We start from the raw sequence: 19,564 nt of genomic DNA, 5'->3' as shown, positions 1-19,564 counted from the left end.
ACTATGGGGAACAGGTTGGAAATTGATTTTTTTATAAAAAATAATTAGATTGTTAAAATATTGTAGACAAATAAAACTGATAAAGTAGTACAGATAGAAAAGTATGTATGCAGTGGCATACCAGCTATGAGCGCTCACTTGCTAAACCCGGGGGCCCCTGAGCAGTGCCAAGAGGAAAAATCAGGCATTAAAATATGTTGAAAAGGCTAAAAACGCCCAAGGCCTTCAGCATTATGTTACGCCACTGTATATATTCTTGATCAAAATATTGTAAAGATAACATCTGTCCAGGTTGAAGAAATAAAAGTGGAACGAACCCACATACGACGAACTAAAAATACAGACTTTAAGTGACAAAAAAAACGTGATGCATCTATATATATATAGATCTATCACCACCATATTTGGGCACATCACATTTTTTTTGTGTCAAACTAGTTTGATAGTGTGGACAGGATGAAATAATCAGTTTGAAATAAAATATTTCTTTTTAAGGTAAACTAGTGCCAGTTGCCTATGGAATTAAAAAACTGCAGATTTCATGTGTGGTGGAAGATGATAAAATAAGTACAGATTTCTTAGAAGAACACATATTGGCATTTGATGAATATGTAAGTTTAATAAACAATATATTATTTATTTATACATACCCAGATAATACATATATTTGATTACATTCTCTTTTTAAAATTGGACTTCCCAAAAATTATTTTTTAGGGAATTAAATATCAGATTTAAAATGCAATATAATGAACACAATTCTTTTTTTTTTTCAGATTCAAAGTATGGATATTGCAGCATTTAACAAGATCTAAATGTTCTGAATTATCAACTGTGCAGAGCAGTAAAGCTGCTGAATGATGAGCCTACAAAAATAGCATTAGATTATTAGTATGTTCAAATGCAAGTTGAATTAATAAACATGGAATTGACTGATTTTGTTTAAATTTGTATTTGTTTTTTTGCAATGTATACCAATATAAAATGATGTAATTAGTGTGTAGTATTAAATTACTTAAGATGCTTCAACTTTCAACAGTTGAACTCACAAAAACTGTGGTGCTGTCAAATATAAACATCAACAACTAAACAAAAAGTATTATATAGTAATGTTTTGAGATGCTTTTACATTCATTGTTATATATACACTATATATTATTTGGATCGACATCTTAAAGATATATTGTACCATGAAAATTAGCTCCACTGTATTAAGCTTAGTCTACACTACCAAACATGAGTTTCTCTGGAAATGATATTTTAAGTTTGCGGAGTATAGACCAGTTAATCAACTTTGCAGAAGTTACTTTATTTACATTTTTAAAAAAGTGATAAATTTTTAAGGAGCATGTGCAGATAAAATTGGTCAAGCAATACTGCTTAAGCCAGCCTAATCGTAGACACAGCAATACTGCTTAAGCCAGCCTAATCGTAGACACAGCAATACTGCGAACCCCCATCCCCGACATGCCAAATACCTCATCTCTGAAAATCCTCCAAATACGTGCCCCACACAGTACAAAAGGTTATTCGTAAACTCGTTTGTGAATAACTTGATACCTTCTTCGCTGTATGAGCGTACGTCGAGCGATACGTGTCTGTAAATTTCAAATGAATTGCCGATTTTCACCTGAAATCCCTGGTTGATATTGACGCGTGTATCGTACTCATACAGTGAGCTGGGGCGCGCACGAACGATTCGTACAAAGGACACCGCAGTCGGCATGCAGGTATAGCCTTCTTCCGACGTACATAAAAAAAATGGAACGCTGCGGTTACCTACAGTAATTATGTGGCTATGAAGTATAGTGTATCATCATCATAGTGAATATTAATATATTACACTATAATATCTATGATACCGTAGTTTACATTATACTAAGCATCCGATTAATTTTTTCTAGGGCTACCAGCCGATACGTAGGCTACTCAGCTGTATCAATACCACCTATTTACATTGATTAATATTCAATTTCCTCAGCAAATTGCTGTAAATAAACATAGGTAGAGCTATAATAAGCATTGAATTTGCCTTCTCCCTTTTTTTACCCATCGTCATTCCCCATGCAGCTTGTCATGGCCGCATTTTTTTCTCCTAAAATTCTACAGTAGTATAACTCGTCCTGTCCGCCACACTCACCACGTGCGTATCATAAACTCGGTATGTGATTGGCCAGTAGTAGTTGACTTTCTAATTTACATGTCATCGACATCGTGTAGTAGTAACACGTGCGACAAACTGTTAAAAAATATGCGCTGAACACCAGGGACTAATACAGGTCTACAAGTAATACAAGTAAAACGTCTTAGCATTGTGTGGAAAAAAGAATGAAACGTGAAACCGAGTTCACTCCACTTTACTTGGAATTGCTCGCTCGATATCTTCTGCTGCCCTCTGTTGATGTGGTGTGTTACTGCGGCTCTAATTACGACGTCCGGCCGCCGTGTGTATGTGTCGTGTACGTGACGTGTAAATTGCAAGATAAAAAATAACATGTCCACTACCACCTCCTGCGGAAGTTAGTAAATTTATTGAAACGGAAAACGGGAACACTACTCATGTTGTAAATAACACTATATACAAGTAATCGTACCTCATAAATGTGAATGTTAGGTAAGTATAATGGAAGAAATTGTATTAGAATAGTATAGACTAAAATAACAATACCTTCGCTTCGGCCTAGGCTGGGCCTAGCTAGGCTAGCTAATTAATAAGGCCCTCGGATCATCCAGCAGGCCCTCTATCTAGTGTAGGGCCTAGCTATGATAGGAGGTTGCTTGGTAGCTAGGCCTAAGGCCTCCTAGCCAATAGAGAGGCCTCTATCTAGCCTAGGCCTAGTAGAAAGCTAGGTAGGCAGCCTAGCTTAAGCTGCCAACTACAGACTAGACGAGTCCAGTAGACTCGTCATAACATATACACATATAATTAATTAATTAAATAACAAATGCAGTACTGAGAGATTGTCAATGAGTATGTGTATGAATGATCTCTTGCAGAGATTTTTAAGATGTAAGGGGAAACTTAATATTTATGAATGAAAATATTTATATATTTAAATATAATACATAAACATAATAAGATTAAGAATGTTTATCAAAATAATTGTGTTTTGAAATGAAATAAGGTGCATGAACCTCGCAAAAGACAAAAAAAAATATACTGAGGAAAATGAGATTGATGGTGAAAAGAAAAATTTGGCGATATCTCTTCTGTTTGTTAATTTTATATGATTTATCATAAAATGAAAATAGACAAAACGATTTTTGTCACGTTAATCCATTTTGTGCACATCTGCATGAAGTTGGACATAATATCTCGCAGTCATTTATTGGTGGTTTCTAGGTCCAAGGGATGACCAAAGACACTAATAAAGTCAATGGTCGTTGTCATCACAAAATTAAAACTCCCTATTCTAAAGTGGAGGGTTCAAATACTTCCCTACAGTATATATGATCTTGTCTAATAAAATCAATGAAATCAGACATTGATCAACTGTACAATATTATATTTAAATCCCCAACAAGCTGGTCAGAAAATCAAGAGGACATTGCCTTATTTTTTTTATTATGATCATCATGACAATGTTAATTTGTATACTAAAATTTGACCTTTGAATGATTTTTTACAGGCTTTGGTGTCCAGTATTTGTTGGTTAGTTGAGACCTTATAAAAAATAAATATGATTTCCAAAAGGAGACAGTGTAAGTTGATCATTGCAACCTCTATGATCTGGGTATTTATTGATATAGTGGCTGTACTGTATTACTCTGCTCCTTGTATAGGACCTACATGTGAAAAAGCAAGTGAAAAAGATCCCAATCTAGTGAAACGTATTGTTGAGAATGCAAATGAATGGGTATACAGAAAACCAGAAGATAAAAAACAAATAGGTAAGAATCTAAAGATTGAATACATTGTTATTGTTAAGAATTACGATAGAGGAGACAACTAGAAAAATATGGGAGACCATTTTAATGGTATGGATCATTTAAGAAAGCTTCTAGCCTAACCTAGACCTAAAAAACAATTGAGACAAACAAAATCCAAAGAGTAAAAAGTATTTCCTTCACAAACAAAGTGATTATTAAATAATTAAGTACAGTAAACTTATCTTATGAAGTAGTATCATTCCAGGTACTGTTTGTTTTTTTAAGACGCAAAATTAATAATTGCCTTCTCTTTAGATGTTCCACGACAAATCAACTTAGATGCACCTGGCGAAATGGGAAAACCAGTAATCATAGAACAAGAAAATAAAGCAGAATCAGACAGACTTTTTAAGATAAATGAATTTAATTTAATGGCAAGTGACAGAGTTGCACTAAATAGATCGTTACCTGATGTCCGTCCAAGACAGTAAGTGTACTCAAATCATTGTTTAAATCTGACCTCACATGGATGAGTGATCTAAATGTTAAAATATGTACAGTAGGTATACTGTACTTTATGGTAAAAAACAAATCAGGTTTGCAGTTTTGCTGTAAAAAATGACAAAGAATATTGTAAATTAGTTTTGCAGTATTTGATTTGTCAGTCATTATAATACAGATTGCCATTTAGTTACATTTCTTTAGTATGTATTTCTTTATATAGTTTGGTATATTTTAGTATGTTTAAAAGATATTCTATGATATTACACATCTGTTCAAAAGTCATTTTTAATAACCCAAATAAAACAATTGCTGTACTAAAATGTAATTGTATGAAGATAGTTTCTATTACTAATACTACATAACCTTTTAATATATAGTTTACTATACTACAGATACTTGTAGTAAATCAAGCAGAATTAATTATTCTGTTCTGGTGTGCTTTAAATTCTCTAGAAATTATTGATTAGTTTGTGAAATAGGTTTGCCACGTGGAGAGAGAACAATTGTCAACCAATCCATTGTTAATGTTAATTCAATCAGTGGCAACATGTGCAAACAGATAAAATAATTCTATTATCAATGATTGAGAATGGTTGCCACGTGGAGAGACTTGAGATTATGGCACAGCACAATACACATTCAGAACAGATATAAGATTTAGATGGTACAACCTCTAAATAAATAATACTAGTAATAGATTAGAACTTTTTAAAAGAATTTTTAGATAATTTAAATTTAAATTAAATTTAACAATTTCTTTTTAAACATGATATGTCATAAAAATGTAATAAAATTAATTTCAGATGTCGGGACAAAGTCTACTCTAAGAATTTACCAGACACAAGTGTGATATTGGTCTATCATAATGAAGCATGGAGCACATTGTTGCGCAATGTTCACAGTATCATTAATCGCTCACCTAGAGACCTTTTAAGAGAAATTATTCTCGTTGATGATGCTAGTGATCAAGGTATGTAATCTTTATTTTAATTAATTATGATGCAAATATATATATTACTGCATAAAGATTTCATTCTTTGTTAGTTAACAATTACCAACATGGTAGAAGTTTTAAAAAATAGTATTATTTATAATAAAGCATATGAAATATATACATGAATAATCCATTTTAAACAACAATGGTAAGATATTACTAAAATTAAATTTTGTATTTAACGTTCTGTTGACTTTTTCATAGCTTACTAAAATTGGAGATATATATATGGAGCTTTTTTAATAGAGTACATAATGTATTCTATTTTGTATCATAAAATAACATTTCAATGCCCCCTACTGTTTGAAAGCTTTCATATGTTGATAGTATTTTGAAAAGAAGTTGTTTTCCTTAAAACAGCTGTGTAAAGTGACTGTACAGTAATTAGCATTTTAAAAATTGTTTAAACTGGTGAGTTTTGAACATCTGGCACACACTATGATAAGAATTCAGTAATTTATTTATTTGATCAGTTGTGCATCTTTACCAAAAAAACAAACCTAATTGAATTTAAATGAATATTGTTTCTTTATGATGAATATTTCTGAAAAATGGATTAGTTTGTCATTGTTTCTTCGAGGGGTTATAGATTTGGTACACCTTGTTAATAGGAAATTGCCATTTACTAAATCCAATCAGGGCAAGCGGCACATTGTTTGATTGACATTGACACTCACACTTGACACTTGGATTTATTTTTCAGATCACCTTGGCAAGAAATTAGATAACTATGTTGCTAAGTTACCGGTGTCTGTTAATATACAACGAATGCCAAAACGTGCCGGATTGATACGAGCGCGTATGCGAGGAGCTGACGTTGCAAAAGGAAATGTACTCACGTTTCTCGACTCCCATTGCGAAGTTACAGAAGGCTGGTTAGAACCACTGTTGGCAAGGATACACGCTGATAGGTAATATCATTATTACATACAGTTTTAGATAAAAATAGATTTTGAATAATATATTATAATTCAATATACAAATTATATTATCCTACTGTACATAAATATCACTAGATTTAATGTCCTTTTTATTTATCATATACTGTATAAATTATTACCAGTATATTAATAGTGCCACTAAGTTGTGAAGGTCAAAATTATCTTACAAACATTGGCTGTACTTGTTTTCAGTAATTAGAAAGTTTAAACTTTAACAATTATATATGGTATTTAAAACTATTATATGGTATTACATCTGAAACCATTTTATATAGTATTGCATGTCTGGAACCATGTTTAACATTAAATCCTGTAGTCTGGGCCTTTTCTTTGTTTTATATTTTTTGGGTCGATTTGTAGAAAGCATGTCTAATGGCATTATTTAGGCCCTACAAATTGAATTTCAAAATAGCTTCCCAGACTTTTCATATACTACTAATGCTTAATTTTCTTCCAAGTTGTTTTTAGAAATCTGTATAAGGATCTGTGACAGCATACTTGTCCACAGTCGCAAAATTCCAGAACAGCTAACCCTAATATTTGTAATTTAAGCTTGAAACTAATACTATGTTAACATCAACAAACCATTACAGTTTACACTCGTACCGTGCAAAAGGAATGTCTTAGATAAATTATCTCTGACGATTTTCAGTTTAAGAAATTTACAAAAACCTTAAGCTAAAGCCACTGTTTTAAAAAGTAAACAATGATCTAAAACACTACTTTAGAAGGACTCCACTGTAATTTAAAGAAAAACATAATTATAGTGTAAAATATTTCTAACCTGTAGGAGGACATCAGTATGTCCTGTAATAGATGTAATAAGTGATGAGACATTTGGATATGGTGGTCACACGGGTGACCCTCAGGTTGGTGGTTTCAGCTGGTCTTTGTTCTTCAACTGGCATGCAATTCCGAGAAGAGAACAAACAAGACGTCACGGTGATCCCACCGAACCCGTAAGGTAAGGCGGCAGTATTATCACACGAGGTGACTACTGTATTTGTTACCTTCCACTAACTACAAATTTGTTTTCTCTTAGAATATCAAGAATGGCCGTCATCATCATCCCAAGGGTTACGTCTCGTTGATTCTCTTGTAAAACATAATTTCTTTTCTTCATTCAGAACAATTGCAGTTTGTCCTGTTATTGATGTAATCAGTGATGAGACTTTCGGTTATCAACACGGGAATGACCCGCAGATGGGCGGGTTCGGTTGGTCCTTATTTTTCAAGTGGTACGGTGTCCCTAAACGAGAAGCATTACGACGAAAAGGTGACCCGACCCAGCCTGTTAGGTAGGCCAGCTGTTTACCTGGGCCTGCATTCTATGGCATGTTGACAGAATGAAATGAGCACAAAACAACTAATATTGCACAATATTTTGTTTTCTTCAAGTTGGTTGGAGAACCTTAATTCTGTCTAATTTGTTTTTATTAATATACAAATTCATTGACAATAGTACTGAATCGGGAATAAATAACTTGATTTGTGCATCAATCTTGGAAGTTTTGGCATGTTTAAAAAATAACAAATAACCACAAGATAGAGACTCAGACCAATAGACTGAATATCTTATAAATTGAAGCGATGGGAAGAATCTCTTGCATGCAGTCAACTGCAGTAACATCATGACCAAGCTTTTATTTATCTCAGTAACATAACATGTTCTATTACAGGCATGGTAATGCACATTTAATAATCATTCCTCATTCTACTGTATATTATTTAATGTTCTCTTCTTGCCTTAGTAATAATTGTGTTATTAACATCAAGTATTTATTGTGTAACCATATCCATTTATGATCCAGACCTCCCTACTTACAAGGAACATTTAATGAAATGATGTAATGAAAATCTGACACTACTGAAAATTGAATTGGAATTTATGAAAATAGACATTTTATGTCTATTTTTAAATACAATTTTTGTTTTGTTTCGATGGTTTGTAGCATTTTTATCAACTAAAACACACAAGATTGGTTGTTTATTGGTACTATTTTGTAAAAATTCCCATTTTAAGAGAATAAATTTCCCCACGACTTGGAGTGTTGGGAGGTCTAATTATCAAAAACTTAATAATATGTGTTTAATAGATTTGTTTTTAAAGTTTTTTATTTTAACAATGTCTTGTAGTCTTCTTGATACAAACCATTCTATATTAATTGTACTAATATAGATTTTATAATTTGTTCAGTAACATACCTTCAATGAATTTCCTCTAAGCCCATAGCCAGTTGGGGTTGAGGGTTCCGCCTTTTTCCTGATGTGCCATTTTCAAACTAAATAACAGCGGAAGTGATGGTATATGCCTTATAATTGGCATAACTTGTGGCGAAACGACCCCCTCACCCCTCCAAATAAAAATCCTGGCTACTGGCTTATGTTGTATAAAAATGTAACTTCTTTTTATTATTGATTTGGCAACCAAGTGCATTGAACTAAAGCATGTTGTTTGCCATGTTGGTGTATATTTATGTACCTGCATGAATTCGCTATTTTAATTTGATATATTATTTTTGTTTGTTAAAGCTATCAAATGTTATTTTTCCATTTAATGTTGGAAATAAAATAATGTGGAAGAAATTCAGTGTAAATTCAGACACTTATGAATTTTTAAAAAAACCTTTTACAATTTTTTTTCCTATAAAATTGCAATTCAAAAGTGTCAAATTATTCTAGAGTGTATGCAGAGGCAAATTACTTACAGTGTCATATTATTGGATAAGAATAATGAAACCTGTCAAGCTACTAGTCCTATAGGAATAGAGTTAATAGTTATTTTGAATATTAATGATATTTTATATAGATTCAATGATCTGCTTTAAGGATGCATTTGCATCTTTTATTTTTCTTTTTAATATGATATATCTACTATTAATACTATTTTTGTTGCTTCTTTAATGATAATTACAAATTAATGATCTTTGTTGCAAATAGGAAAGTGATTAACTGGGAAAGAAGCATACATTTATGCTTTATCTATTTTTCATAATTCATTCAATAATTATTTTTATAAGCCAAACATCATTAATCATAGAATCAATGTATTTAGTTTCAGTTTGGTATACTGCAAAATATTTGATTACGTTTGCTTTCCTGATGTTTTTATTCCTTTTCGTAAAAGCATGATGAAAACCTAAATTTCCATAAAACCATGTGTTTTGGCTTGTTTAATTTACTTTTTGTCCACGTTCTTGTACAGTAGAACCTCTATTAAGGGGGCACCTTCAGGACACTGAACATTTTTCCCCCTGAATAAGGGTTGGCCATAGTGGTAAAACATATACTCTTCGTAACCATAATGTGTCCCCTTAATATGAGTGTCCCTTGAATAGGTGGGGAGGGGATTTACTACTGTATTTTGAATTACCAGTGTATATAATAGCTATATCTACTGTACAGCTGAATCAATTTAATCAGTGCAAACGGAATTGTTTGTAAAGGCAATTTTAACTGTTATTAATATATTTTGATCATAAATGTTAAATTTCTTAAACATGTATTTTTATAGGTCTCCTACAATGGCTGGTGGTCTCTTTGCCATTTCTAAAGATTATTTTGAAGAGCTTGGGCGGTATGATCCAGGTTTTGATATATGGGGAGGAGAGAATCTTGAACTTTCATTTAAAGTAAATATCAATATTCTATACTTACATCTGTATATTTGTGTATTTAGTTGTTACCTATTTTTTTTACATTTCACGCCAGTTCCAAATGTATTTCCATTTTGTATTACTATTATGGACAATAAAGAATATCAGTATCAGTTTTTATGTTATTTGAACCAATGCATAAACCTAAACAAAACTGCATTTTATTACTGAGAGAAAGAAATACTAATTCAGGCAGTTTTGACAGTTTAATTCATTAAATTAATGCTTAGTTGTTCTTTTTCTTGTAATTTTCCTAGATATGGATGTGTGGAGGCACTTTGGAATTTGTTCCATGCTCTCACGTAGGCCATGTTTTTAGGAAGAAGTCACCATATCACTTTCCTCCAGGCACCAATTATGTAAATAAAAATAATCGAAGATTAGCGGAAGTATGGCTTGATGAATACAAGAATTTTTATTATAGAATAGCGCCATCAGTTGCCAAAACTGATCCAGGAGATCTTACAGAACGTCATAACCTTAGGAAAAGTCTGAATTGTAAATCTTTTAAATGGTATTTAGAGAATGTTTACCCGGAGTCGTCATGGCCTGTTAATTTCTTCAGTATGGGTGAGGTAAATAGTAGTTGTTTAATTTATTTATTCACAATGCATAAAGATATTTTGTTAAAACATCAAATTACATATCCATTTCATTAAAAGTAAAAATTGATAGACTTTAATAAATAAATAAGTTAAAATGTAGTTATTTTAAATATTTACAATACAGTAGCACAGTATAAGTATCATAAATGTTAAGTTAAAAATACTTGTGCAAACTGTTATAACTAAGCTTTTTTATTTTTAAACAGATTCGAAATGTAGAGACAAATCAATGCTTAGATACTATGATGAGAGACACAGGTCATAAAGTTGGCCTCTATGCTTGCCATGGTCAAGGGGGTAACCAGGTATCATTTCATTTCATTTTAATTTGTATTAATAATTAATCAATCAATTAATTTATATTCTTTCAAACATACAGTACACGGTATACGAAAGAGGGGAAAAAATGAGTTCTGTTCTTACTTGATATTCTCTTTTTTTAGATCTGGGCTTTTACAAAGAACTATGAATTAAAACATGATGATTCCTGTCTAGATGTGGCACACACAGGACCAGTAATGATGTTGTCATGCCATCAACAAGGTGGAAATCAGAAATGGTCCTATGATAAACAGGTATACAGACAGCATTATTTTTACAATCTACATAATATGTAGGCAGATTGTTGGTCACTGTACTGCTAATATTTCTAGCCTACTACTTTAATATATATCTTCTGCTAGATAGTCAATATACATGTAGGAGACATGGCTACCTTTAGCTTTGCTAAATTACTTTCTGCTAGATAGTCAATGTACTTCTAGGAGACTTACAACTATGCTAAATTACTGTACAATATACTGTATGAGTCACTACTACTACCGTATTGCTAATCTACACGTTCTGCTTAAAATGTAATTTTCAGATTCTTGGCTACCCAGCATTGCTAAATTGCATTCTTCTAAATACTTCCTAAATTAAATTCTGCTAGATAGCCACTGTAATCCTAACTACAGTACCTTAACATCCTTGCTAATTACATTATGGATAGTCAATTTACTGTACTATTGAAATACCTGGTTACCTTTCTAGCCTTGCTATTTTTCCTTCTGCTAGATAGTCGCTTTAATATTGAAATACCTGGTTACTTTTACAGCCTTGCTATATTGCCTTCTAGATAGTCAATGTGAATATTCCTAGCTATCTTTTACAGTCTCTATTATAGCCTTGCTATTCTGCTAGATATTCAATGTGTTGTGGAGAACCTTATCTATATAGCCTTGCTATTTTGATAGATATTCAATGTATTGTGGAGAACCCCTTGCTATTCTGCTAGATATTCAATGAATTGTGGAGAACCCTATAGCCTTGCTATTCTGCTAGATATTCAACGTATTGTGGAGAACCCCTTGCTATTCTGCTAGATATTCAATGAATTGTGGAGAACCCTATAGCCTTGCTATTCTGCTAGATATTCAATGAATTGTGGAGAACGCTATCTATATAGCATTGCTGTTCAATTTATTGTGGATAACCCTTTCTATATAGCCTTGCTATTCCGCTAGATATTCAATGTATTGTGGAGAACCCTATCTATATAGCTTTGTTATTCAATGTGTTTGACAGACAGCCTTGCTATTCTGTATTGTGGACTATGGAATTGGGTTATGTTACTACTGTATACAGTTCAATTATAAAAGCATGAAACTAGATATGAAATACATGAAACATTGATGTTCTATCATGCTTACTTTTGATTGAATGCATAATGCTCTAGTTAATATGTGCAATGTTTCCATTCACCAATTATGCTTTATGCTTCCATGCACTTAAAACATATAGCTTTAATTAGTTTGAATTTATAATTGAAAATCTCATTTAATATTAAGTATCATTACACACATTGTTAACTATTCATTTTTACAGCAGGAAATCTATACTGTACTTTGTGTTGCTATTAATTTCCATGAATTGCAAAACGATTGGCAACACATAAACTTTCTATATATGGCTGTGGCAGGTACATGTACAGGTTAAATGTCGCTAACTTTTTTCATGGCACATTTTTGTGCCTATGACATACTGTACTAGCTAACACAATTGATGAAAATAATATCTTCATAGAGTGAACAAAGCTCTATCAAACTTTATGTGACATGTGATGTGCCCATATTTGGTATATCACCACTATATTTGGGCACATCACACTTGTTTCGTCAAACTAGTTTGATAGTGTAGACAGAGTTTAAAAGCCAATTTACACAGAAGAGCGGTAACAATAAGCAGAGAACCATGTAGCTTGTCCCACATAGAATCTGTATCTATCCTGATTATTAAACTGTACGTCCGCTCCGTGTTGTGTGTAAATGGTCATAAGGAATAACATGGATTCTGTATTTTCATTACTGTTCAGCTGTGTAAATTGGCTATAACAGGTATGAAAGGAGAAAAGGAAAACGGATAGTTTGATAGATTAGATTTGGATTCTCTTTCCTTGATCCTACTTTATGGGGCATGGACTTTTATTTTTTATGTTTATGTTTCTGCGACTTAAGTTTTTGCGTGTTTGCACAGTGAATAAGGGTATTTTATCCTTTTTGTGAATTAAGCACAAAAATAATATACACATTATTTTTCAATGTAGGAAAGGCAAAAGTGGACTTATTTTCAAGAGGTGAGAGCGATGTTAGGTGCACTCTTTTGCTCCACTGCATCTTCATTTATGTTGATTTTTTTTAAAAATTCACTCTGCATGCAAAAAGCTACACTTCTCTTGCATTCTTTGGCTGAAATTATTAATTTAATTATTCTTTCCTCTCACTGCTTGCCACCTTCCAGCAACTCCCAAACTTGCACTGTATGTAGATGACAGCAACTTATTTTACACAGCAACCTGAATACACAAGAACAATTATTTAATAAGTTACACCATGGAGGAATGAGTTTAGAACTAATTACTAATGACTGAATGTAAACAAAGTTGGTGAAAATACTTGCTAACTACAGGTATCATTTAGTTTGTAGTATGTACATAATATTAGTTAAGTTAATGTAGACTTACTATAATCAACTAAGTTATAAATTAAACAAATATTGCAAGACATGGGTGAACATATTACAGTATACATAGAACCTGTCATATACCTATGTCTACACAACCTGCACCTAATAATACACCCAATGAATAGGAATTTATTAATTCAATTTATTAACAGAATGAATAGGTGAATCAATAAGGAAAATTTTCAATATATGAACTTTACTATTGGTTGTACCACTTTTATTCAGAGCAGATGAAAAAACCATGATGGCATCTTTTCAGTAATTGTACAGTCAACTCTCCTAATACCGGACACCTTTCCAGAAAGTCTGATATTCAGAATGTGTTTTTTAATAATAAAGAAAAATTTGGGACCTTCTGGACTTTGAGAAAGGTTTTGAGAGAGAGTTCAGTTTTGGGAGAGTTTACTAGTTAAAAGTCTGAGTAGCTCTAAAGCAAGTAGCTCTATCAAATGCCTGAATGGCTTGGCTAATGAGTAATATAAATTCATGAATGAACCACCTGTTGAATAAATGTGAATTATTTATATACTATACACTAATATATACAGTAGTGTGGAGATGAGATAGTTGTTGTCTATTATTTGTTATGCTATCTTATTTAATACTGTACTTTTGCATGTCCGTACATGGTCTTCATCAGACATGGTAATTTCCTTTCATTGAGTTATTCTTGTTTTCAGACCAAAGAATTGAAACATAGCAGCGGACTCTGCATGGATACATCAGAAAAGGCTCACGATGAACCAAGTGTGAAACCATGCAATGGTCACAAGACACAACAATGGGAAATGATCAATATGCAGCTACTTGACTGAACAACATAATTTAAAAACAACTTACATGTTTTATACTACCAAAAAGAAACATTGCCATTGATGGCAATTTGCTCACTTTTGACAGTTTTGAAGATGATTTGTGTATTGAAAACACCTGTGCAACATGCAAATCCAAATTTCTTACTGTCTTCTCTGAAACAAATCAAGTATTGTATGTCAACTTGTTAATCTACATACAGTTTATTTAATTAAAATAATTTATTGAAGTAAATTAACATTTTGATTTGAATATAATCGAAACAAATGAATAATGAAGCATGTAAACATGTTAAATTAGTTTTGTTTTGGATCCTATAATCAGGAATATAAATTTAATTATAACATAGGATATATTGCATTGTTCTTTGCGATGCAGATCAACTGTTAATAGTGCAATAAATTACACAAGTTCTCCAGTCTAACACGTTAAAAATAGTATAACACACCTATGTGTATCCTTGCCATTTAATTGGCTGATTGTCATGTGTCATGCATTATTTGAATCCAACCCCATGATTAGTGGTACTTTGCATGTTCAGGGTTAATTTAGAATTTTGCATTTGAAAACCGACCTACAGTGTGCTCTACTCCACACACCATAATTTTTTATAGGCCTAGTCTTTGACATTCACAGGTGTGTTATAAAACGAATAATAAATGTTTTGTATTTGTGGAATGGATTACATTAGCTGAAAGTTGAACTGCTCCACATCGATAAATAGACCAGTTGCAGTCCATCTTTCAACTCATGGAAATATTCTATCCATTCCAATCATAAACATTATTGTTTGTTGTTATACTGTAGTAATTTCTATGATTTATTGCATTCTTATACAGAAATCAAGAGGATATGTTTTTGTATATCCAACATTGGACATAATTTTCATTTTTGTTAACACTATTTTGGATGGGAACATAGGAATATTATAATTGTAGATTAAATTAAAGAAGGAAAATGTAGTAAAGTATATAGTATAATTACTGATTAATTAGTAGAGTAAGTGGATATGGGAAAGAGACACTTCTATCGTGTACAGAATAAAGAGCCAGCCTACTGTAATTTAATTAATAATTGGTGGTTATATCACCGTTCTTGCTGCAGTCTGGGTGTACTGTAGTAAGAAAATATTCTCAATTTAAATAATTTCACTTCTTTTAAAATAGACCAAATTGCTGCAACAATAAGGTACTGTATATGTTTATTAGCAAGGGGGAACATTGATTAATAAATACAATTTCATCAATTTAATATTTAGTATTTATATACTAATTTGAAGACTTCATTTAAAGACTTTATTTACAGTTTTACAGTACTCTTGAAAACTATGAAATATAAAAATATACAATGATTTCTATCTATATTTTGTACTTACCACAATTTATTTCTGTATTATATTACAATGTGCATTTAATCAACTGTAGGCAAACATATTTGTACAGTAGGAAGGCCCAGGAAATGATTTTTTTTTATGTATACTCATATCAATGAATCCTATTAAATGTTCTTAAGTGGGGTTCTTTTCCGTCCATACTTTTATGAATTTGGTGATATTCATTTTAAATCTTTTTATAGTGTCGTAAAATCCAATCTATAAATCTGGCCGTCGCTTAAAATTATATTAGAGCAATAATACTTAAATAATAAATTGCATGCTGGTAAACATGAATTCGGACTAACATTAGTGGTGATGGGATTCAAATCTTCAAATATTTAGCTTTTTTTTAAATTTGCTATAATATTATAATTGATGTGTGGTGGGTACTATACATTTCTGCCTAAACCATGTTTGTTTATTAACGAAAAAGCAATATCAATGTATAATTTCTAAACGTGATTGATTATTATTATACATCTACATTTTATGAATTGTAGTGTATTTGCACATTTATTTTCCCATAAACTTATCAATTAATTTTATATTGTGTGTATTTCATTTATTTGTTTTAAATTATTGTTTGTTTGTTTTTAAATAATACAGTCAACTCTACCAATACCAGACACTTTTGGACTTCTGAATGTGTTTTTAATGGTAAAAATAAAGAATTTGGGACCTTTGGACCTCAAGAAAATTCTGGTAAATTCCAATTTTATGTTGGTTTTTGACAGAAAGGAATATCTCAAAGCCATGCGATTCCAAAATAAAATAAGGTTGAGAATGTCTCAATATTTCGTTTGCTGTGCAGTCTTCTCCACTAATGGACATATATTATCATAGTAATAATTTTTATAGCACCTTTCCATAATTTGAAAAAAAGAAACAAACCAATTACTGTAGATCAAATCACTGTACACAAACCATTATGAACATGTACAAAAGCGAGTGAGTGGCCGAGCAATTAAGACAGTGGAACATCGGCAAGGGTTCAAGGCTCACTCGCCCCATGGTTCAAAGACTATAAACCGTAGGTCTAGTGTGCACATAGCTCATGTGCACCTTAAAGAATCTAGTACATCTTTCGAGACGAGTAGGGGGTTACCCTGGTGTACAGTCACACACCGGCGACCAAACCGGTAACCATATCAACTCCTTTAGGAGCATGGTGTGGACACCCACAAGGGCGTCTCTTCAGGAGAACCAACGACGGCCATCCAGCAAAAAACCCCGCCAGCCCAGAGAGTGTCGTGTCATGATGAGTACTACTAGGTCATGGGGCAATGAACGAAGGAACAAAAGACCACAATGTGCCAACATTACGTATGTCCTAAAGTAAAAGATGCATTTATAATAATTTATAAAATGTGGTTCTTTATGTACATGTCACTAATGCTGCTGTAGCATTTTTATTATGTATTTTTAAATGAGCTTTTAAATATGGAATTTGTCCAAATTTCTTGCCACAAATATCACAATTGAAAGGCGTTTCTCCTCTATGTATAATCAAATGGGCATTTAAATTGCCTTTATGATTAAATTTTCTCCCACAATCTCTACATTCATAAGGCGTCTCCCCTGTATGTATTAACAAGTGTCTTTTCAAATTGCTGTTTTTGCTAAATTTTTTTCCACACTGCTGACATTCAAACGGCGTCTCTCCTGTGTGTATCATCATATGTGATTTCAAGTAACTATTATTTTTAAATTTTCTGCCACATAGTTCACATTCGAATGGTGTTTCCCCGGTGTGTACTCTTAAGTGTGTTCTTAAATTGCACTTCTGGATAAATTTCTTTCCACAATGTTGACAGACATGTGGTAAATCGCCTGTATGTATCATCATATGAGTTTTCAAATAGCTATTACGTTTGAACTTCTTTTCACAATAGTCACATTTGAATGGAGTTTCACCAGTATGTATTCTTATATGCCTTTCCAGATTACTAAACCTATTAAACGTCTTTCCACAGTATTCACATTCATATTGTCTTTCCCCTGTATGCATCCGTACATGTTTTTCCAAATCAGTAAGTTTATTACAAATTTTTCTACAGTATTTACACTCATATGGTACCTCTCCAGTATGCCTTCTAAGATGAATTCTTAAATTACTTTCATGATCAAATACCTTTCCACAAAATTCACATTCAAATTGCACTTTTTCTCTTTCAATTCCCAAATGAACTCTTAATGTATTTAAATCTACATTCTGTGCACAATGTTCACATTTATACATCATTTCATCTTCACTATTGTCGTCTATCAATTTTACAGATTTCTGCAATTTTTTGCATTCATCAATACATTTTTCACCATCTTTATTTTGAGCACCAATAAATCCGGTTTTATTAATTACCAAATTATCTTCATTACTTTCTTCTGCAAGTTCCTCATCTGAGCTGTCTTCATCAATCCTAATATATTCATTATAGTAACCTGAAAAAGAACAACTGCAGTACAGTATTTAAATGAAATACAGTATAACAATCAATATGTAAAATGCTTATTGATATTTAAATAGGACATCTAGGATATAATGTAAACATAAAAACAGGGTAAAATATGCGTATGAATATAAACTTTACCTATTTCAACATTGATTTCAGACTCTTCTTCCATGGCCAATAGTGTTTTTATTTCATTTAGTGTCACAATAAATTCAAGTTTTTTTTAAATACATAATTTCATTGAAAATATTTGTGAATGTTCAGTTCATTTCCAGGATTGTTCTATTTTAGTATACATGTCATTTACTCTCTGTAGTCAATACAATAATCATCACCATGTTGGGGTTGTGGTGTGATCCATCCATTATTTTTCAATTGATGTGAATAATCGGCATTCAATAACAAAAACATACCTAATGTAAAAATAATATAACACTTGTTTAATACCACACTAGGCTGCATTTTTTTCCCTACGCAATTAAGGCAGAAATCATGTATAATTCATTACCTTAATTATTTTCTATTATAAAGAACTGCAAGATAGCTGATCTACTTCCTAAATATACTAAACCTAACCCTCTAAATAATCTCTCAACTATTAAAAAAAAAAACATGTTCTTGAAAGACCTCAAACCGAGGGCTCCAGTGTAGTAGGTTAATATAAAGCCTTTACCACTAGATCAAACATTTCGGTTGGCAAATGCTGTTTACACAAATTATTTAATCTCTCTGCATGCTTAATAGCACCCTCTATAATGTCCCATATTATGTTATAATATTCCAATGAATTATTCATGATTTCTGCCTTAATTCCACAGGAAAAAAAAATAATGTGGCCTGGCTATGTAGTTACTGGGCCTGTATTACTATAGACCTAGGCTAGTTTAATGAATAATATTATTATTAATATTATATAATAAAGGCTTGGCTAGGCCTTGTCTACAGACGGCCTAGTCAGGTAGGCTAAAGTAATCTTAACCAGCATAGAGGTAGGCCAAGCCAGCCCTAGCAGGCTTCGTTTAGCCTATGATAATACTAATACTAATAGTCCTAGGCTTAGCTAGGCCTACTAACAATACTATGGCCTAGCTAGGCCTGCTATCTACGGCAGGGCGAGGCTATTAATTCATGAAACCTATTCTAATATTCAAATAAAAGAGATAGGCCGAGCCTAGAATAATTTTATCCCAATTTAAAATCGACAAATCAACGGCCACGTACCTCCTCCAGAGAGAGAGCCTAGCTAGGCCTATGTTGGCGGACTGTATATACCGCAGCGGGAACGGTAAATGAAGCCTTGGTAGAGGGCGCGAACCGACCAGAGTACTCCTCCTCGTGGTTGTGTTGTTGGGT

The 19,564-nt window shown here is 32.3% G+C and overlaps 3 protein-coding genes across 8 annotated transcripts in view; 2 read left to right on the top strand and 1 right to left on the bottom strand.

The window, feature by feature from the left end:
- LOC144839779 (elongation factor 1-beta-like) overlaps window positions 1–936 on the top strand; it is an 8,303-nt gene extending 7,367 nt beyond the window's left edge. Inside the window, exons 5-7 of the mRNA XM_078695269.1 lie at window positions 1–14; window positions 496–611; window positions 777–936. The exon at window positions 1–14 is cut by the window's left edge and continues 65 nt beyond it. Coding sequence (XP_078551395.1) covers window positions 1–14; window positions 496–611; window positions 777–815 — 169 coding nt within the window. The 3' untranslated portion in view covers window positions 816–936. The remainder of the gene's footprint in view (window positions 15–495; window positions 612–776) is intronic.
- Window positions 937–2,476: 1,540 nt separating this feature from the next.
- On the top strand, window positions 2,477–16,306 carry LOC144839770 (polypeptide N-acetylgalactosaminyltransferase 1-like). Of its 6 annotated transcripts, XM_078695247.1 has the most exons (13): window positions 2,477–2,614; window positions 3,630–3,891; window positions 4,186–4,357; window positions 5,178–5,344; window positions 6,072–6,279; window positions 7,100–7,273; window positions 7,437–7,607; window positions 9,824–9,941; window positions 10,223–10,540; window positions 10,777–10,875; window positions 11,014–11,145; window positions 13,155–13,184; window positions 14,254–16,306. In XM_078695247.1, the coding sequence occupies exons 2-13, from the start codon at window positions 3,681–3,683 to the stop codon at window positions 14,386–14,388; spliced, it is 1,935 nt and encodes a 644-aa protein (XP_078551373.1). In that variant the 5' UTR covers window positions 2,477–2,614; window positions 3,630–3,680; the 3' UTR covers window positions 14,389–16,306. The 6 variants fall into 6 exon arrangements, with proteins under 6 accessions (XP_078551373.1, XP_078551377.1, XP_078551375.1 ...); XM_078695251.1 differs by lacking the exon at window positions 7,100–7,273; XM_078695249.1 differs by lacking the exon at window positions 7,437–7,607.
- Window positions 16,307–16,848: 542 nt separating this feature from the next.
- LOC144839776 (uncharacterized) lies at window positions 16,849–19,465 on the bottom strand. The gene is made up of 3 exons (XM_078695265.1): window positions 19,433–19,465; window positions 18,350–18,624; window positions 16,849–18,200 (listed from the first exon to the last, which is right to left on the bottom strand). The coding sequence occupies exons 2-3, from the start codon at window positions 18,381–18,383 to the stop codon at window positions 17,137–17,139; spliced, it is 1,098 nt and encodes a 365-aa protein (XP_078551391.1). The 5' UTR covers window positions 18,384–18,624; window positions 19,433–19,465; the 3' UTR covers window positions 16,849–17,136.
- Window positions 19,466–19,564: the final 99 nt, after the last annotated feature.

Source organism: Antedon bifida, chromosome 4, assembly GCF_963402885.1.
Source record: "Antedon bifida chromosome 4, ecAntBifi1.1, whole genome shotgun sequence".
Taxonomy (NCBI): domain Eukaryota; kingdom Metazoa; phylum Echinodermata; class Crinoidea; order Comatulida; family Antedonidae; genus Antedon; species Antedon bifida.
This window is presented reverse-complemented; position numbering and strand designations above follow the sequence as displayed.

What these genes read in the sequence shown, in the direction of transcription:
- LOC144839770 (XM_078695247.1), top strand. Translation starts at nt 3,681, where the DNA reads ATGATTTCCAAAAGGAGACAGTGTAAGTTGATCATTGCAACCTCTATG. An exon ending in AGAAGATAAAAAACAAATAG is followed by an intron (nt 3,892 to 4,185) that starts GTAAGAATCTAA and finishes CCTTCTCTTTAG; the next exon opens with ATGTTCCACGACAAATCAAC. An exon ending in ATTTCTTCAGTATGGGTGAG is followed by an intron (nt 10,541 to 10,776) that starts GTAAATAGTAGT and finishes ATTTTTAAACAG; the next exon opens with ATTCGAAATGTAGAGACAAA.
- LOC144839776 (XM_078695265.1), bottom strand. Translation starts at nt 18,383, where the DNA reads ATGGAAGAAGAGTCTGAAATCAATGTTGAAATAG. An exon ending in TGAAATCAATGTTGAAATAG is followed by an intron (nt 18,201 to 18,349) that starts GTAAAGTTTATA and finishes GTTCTTTTTCAG; the next exon opens with GTTACTATAATGAATATATT.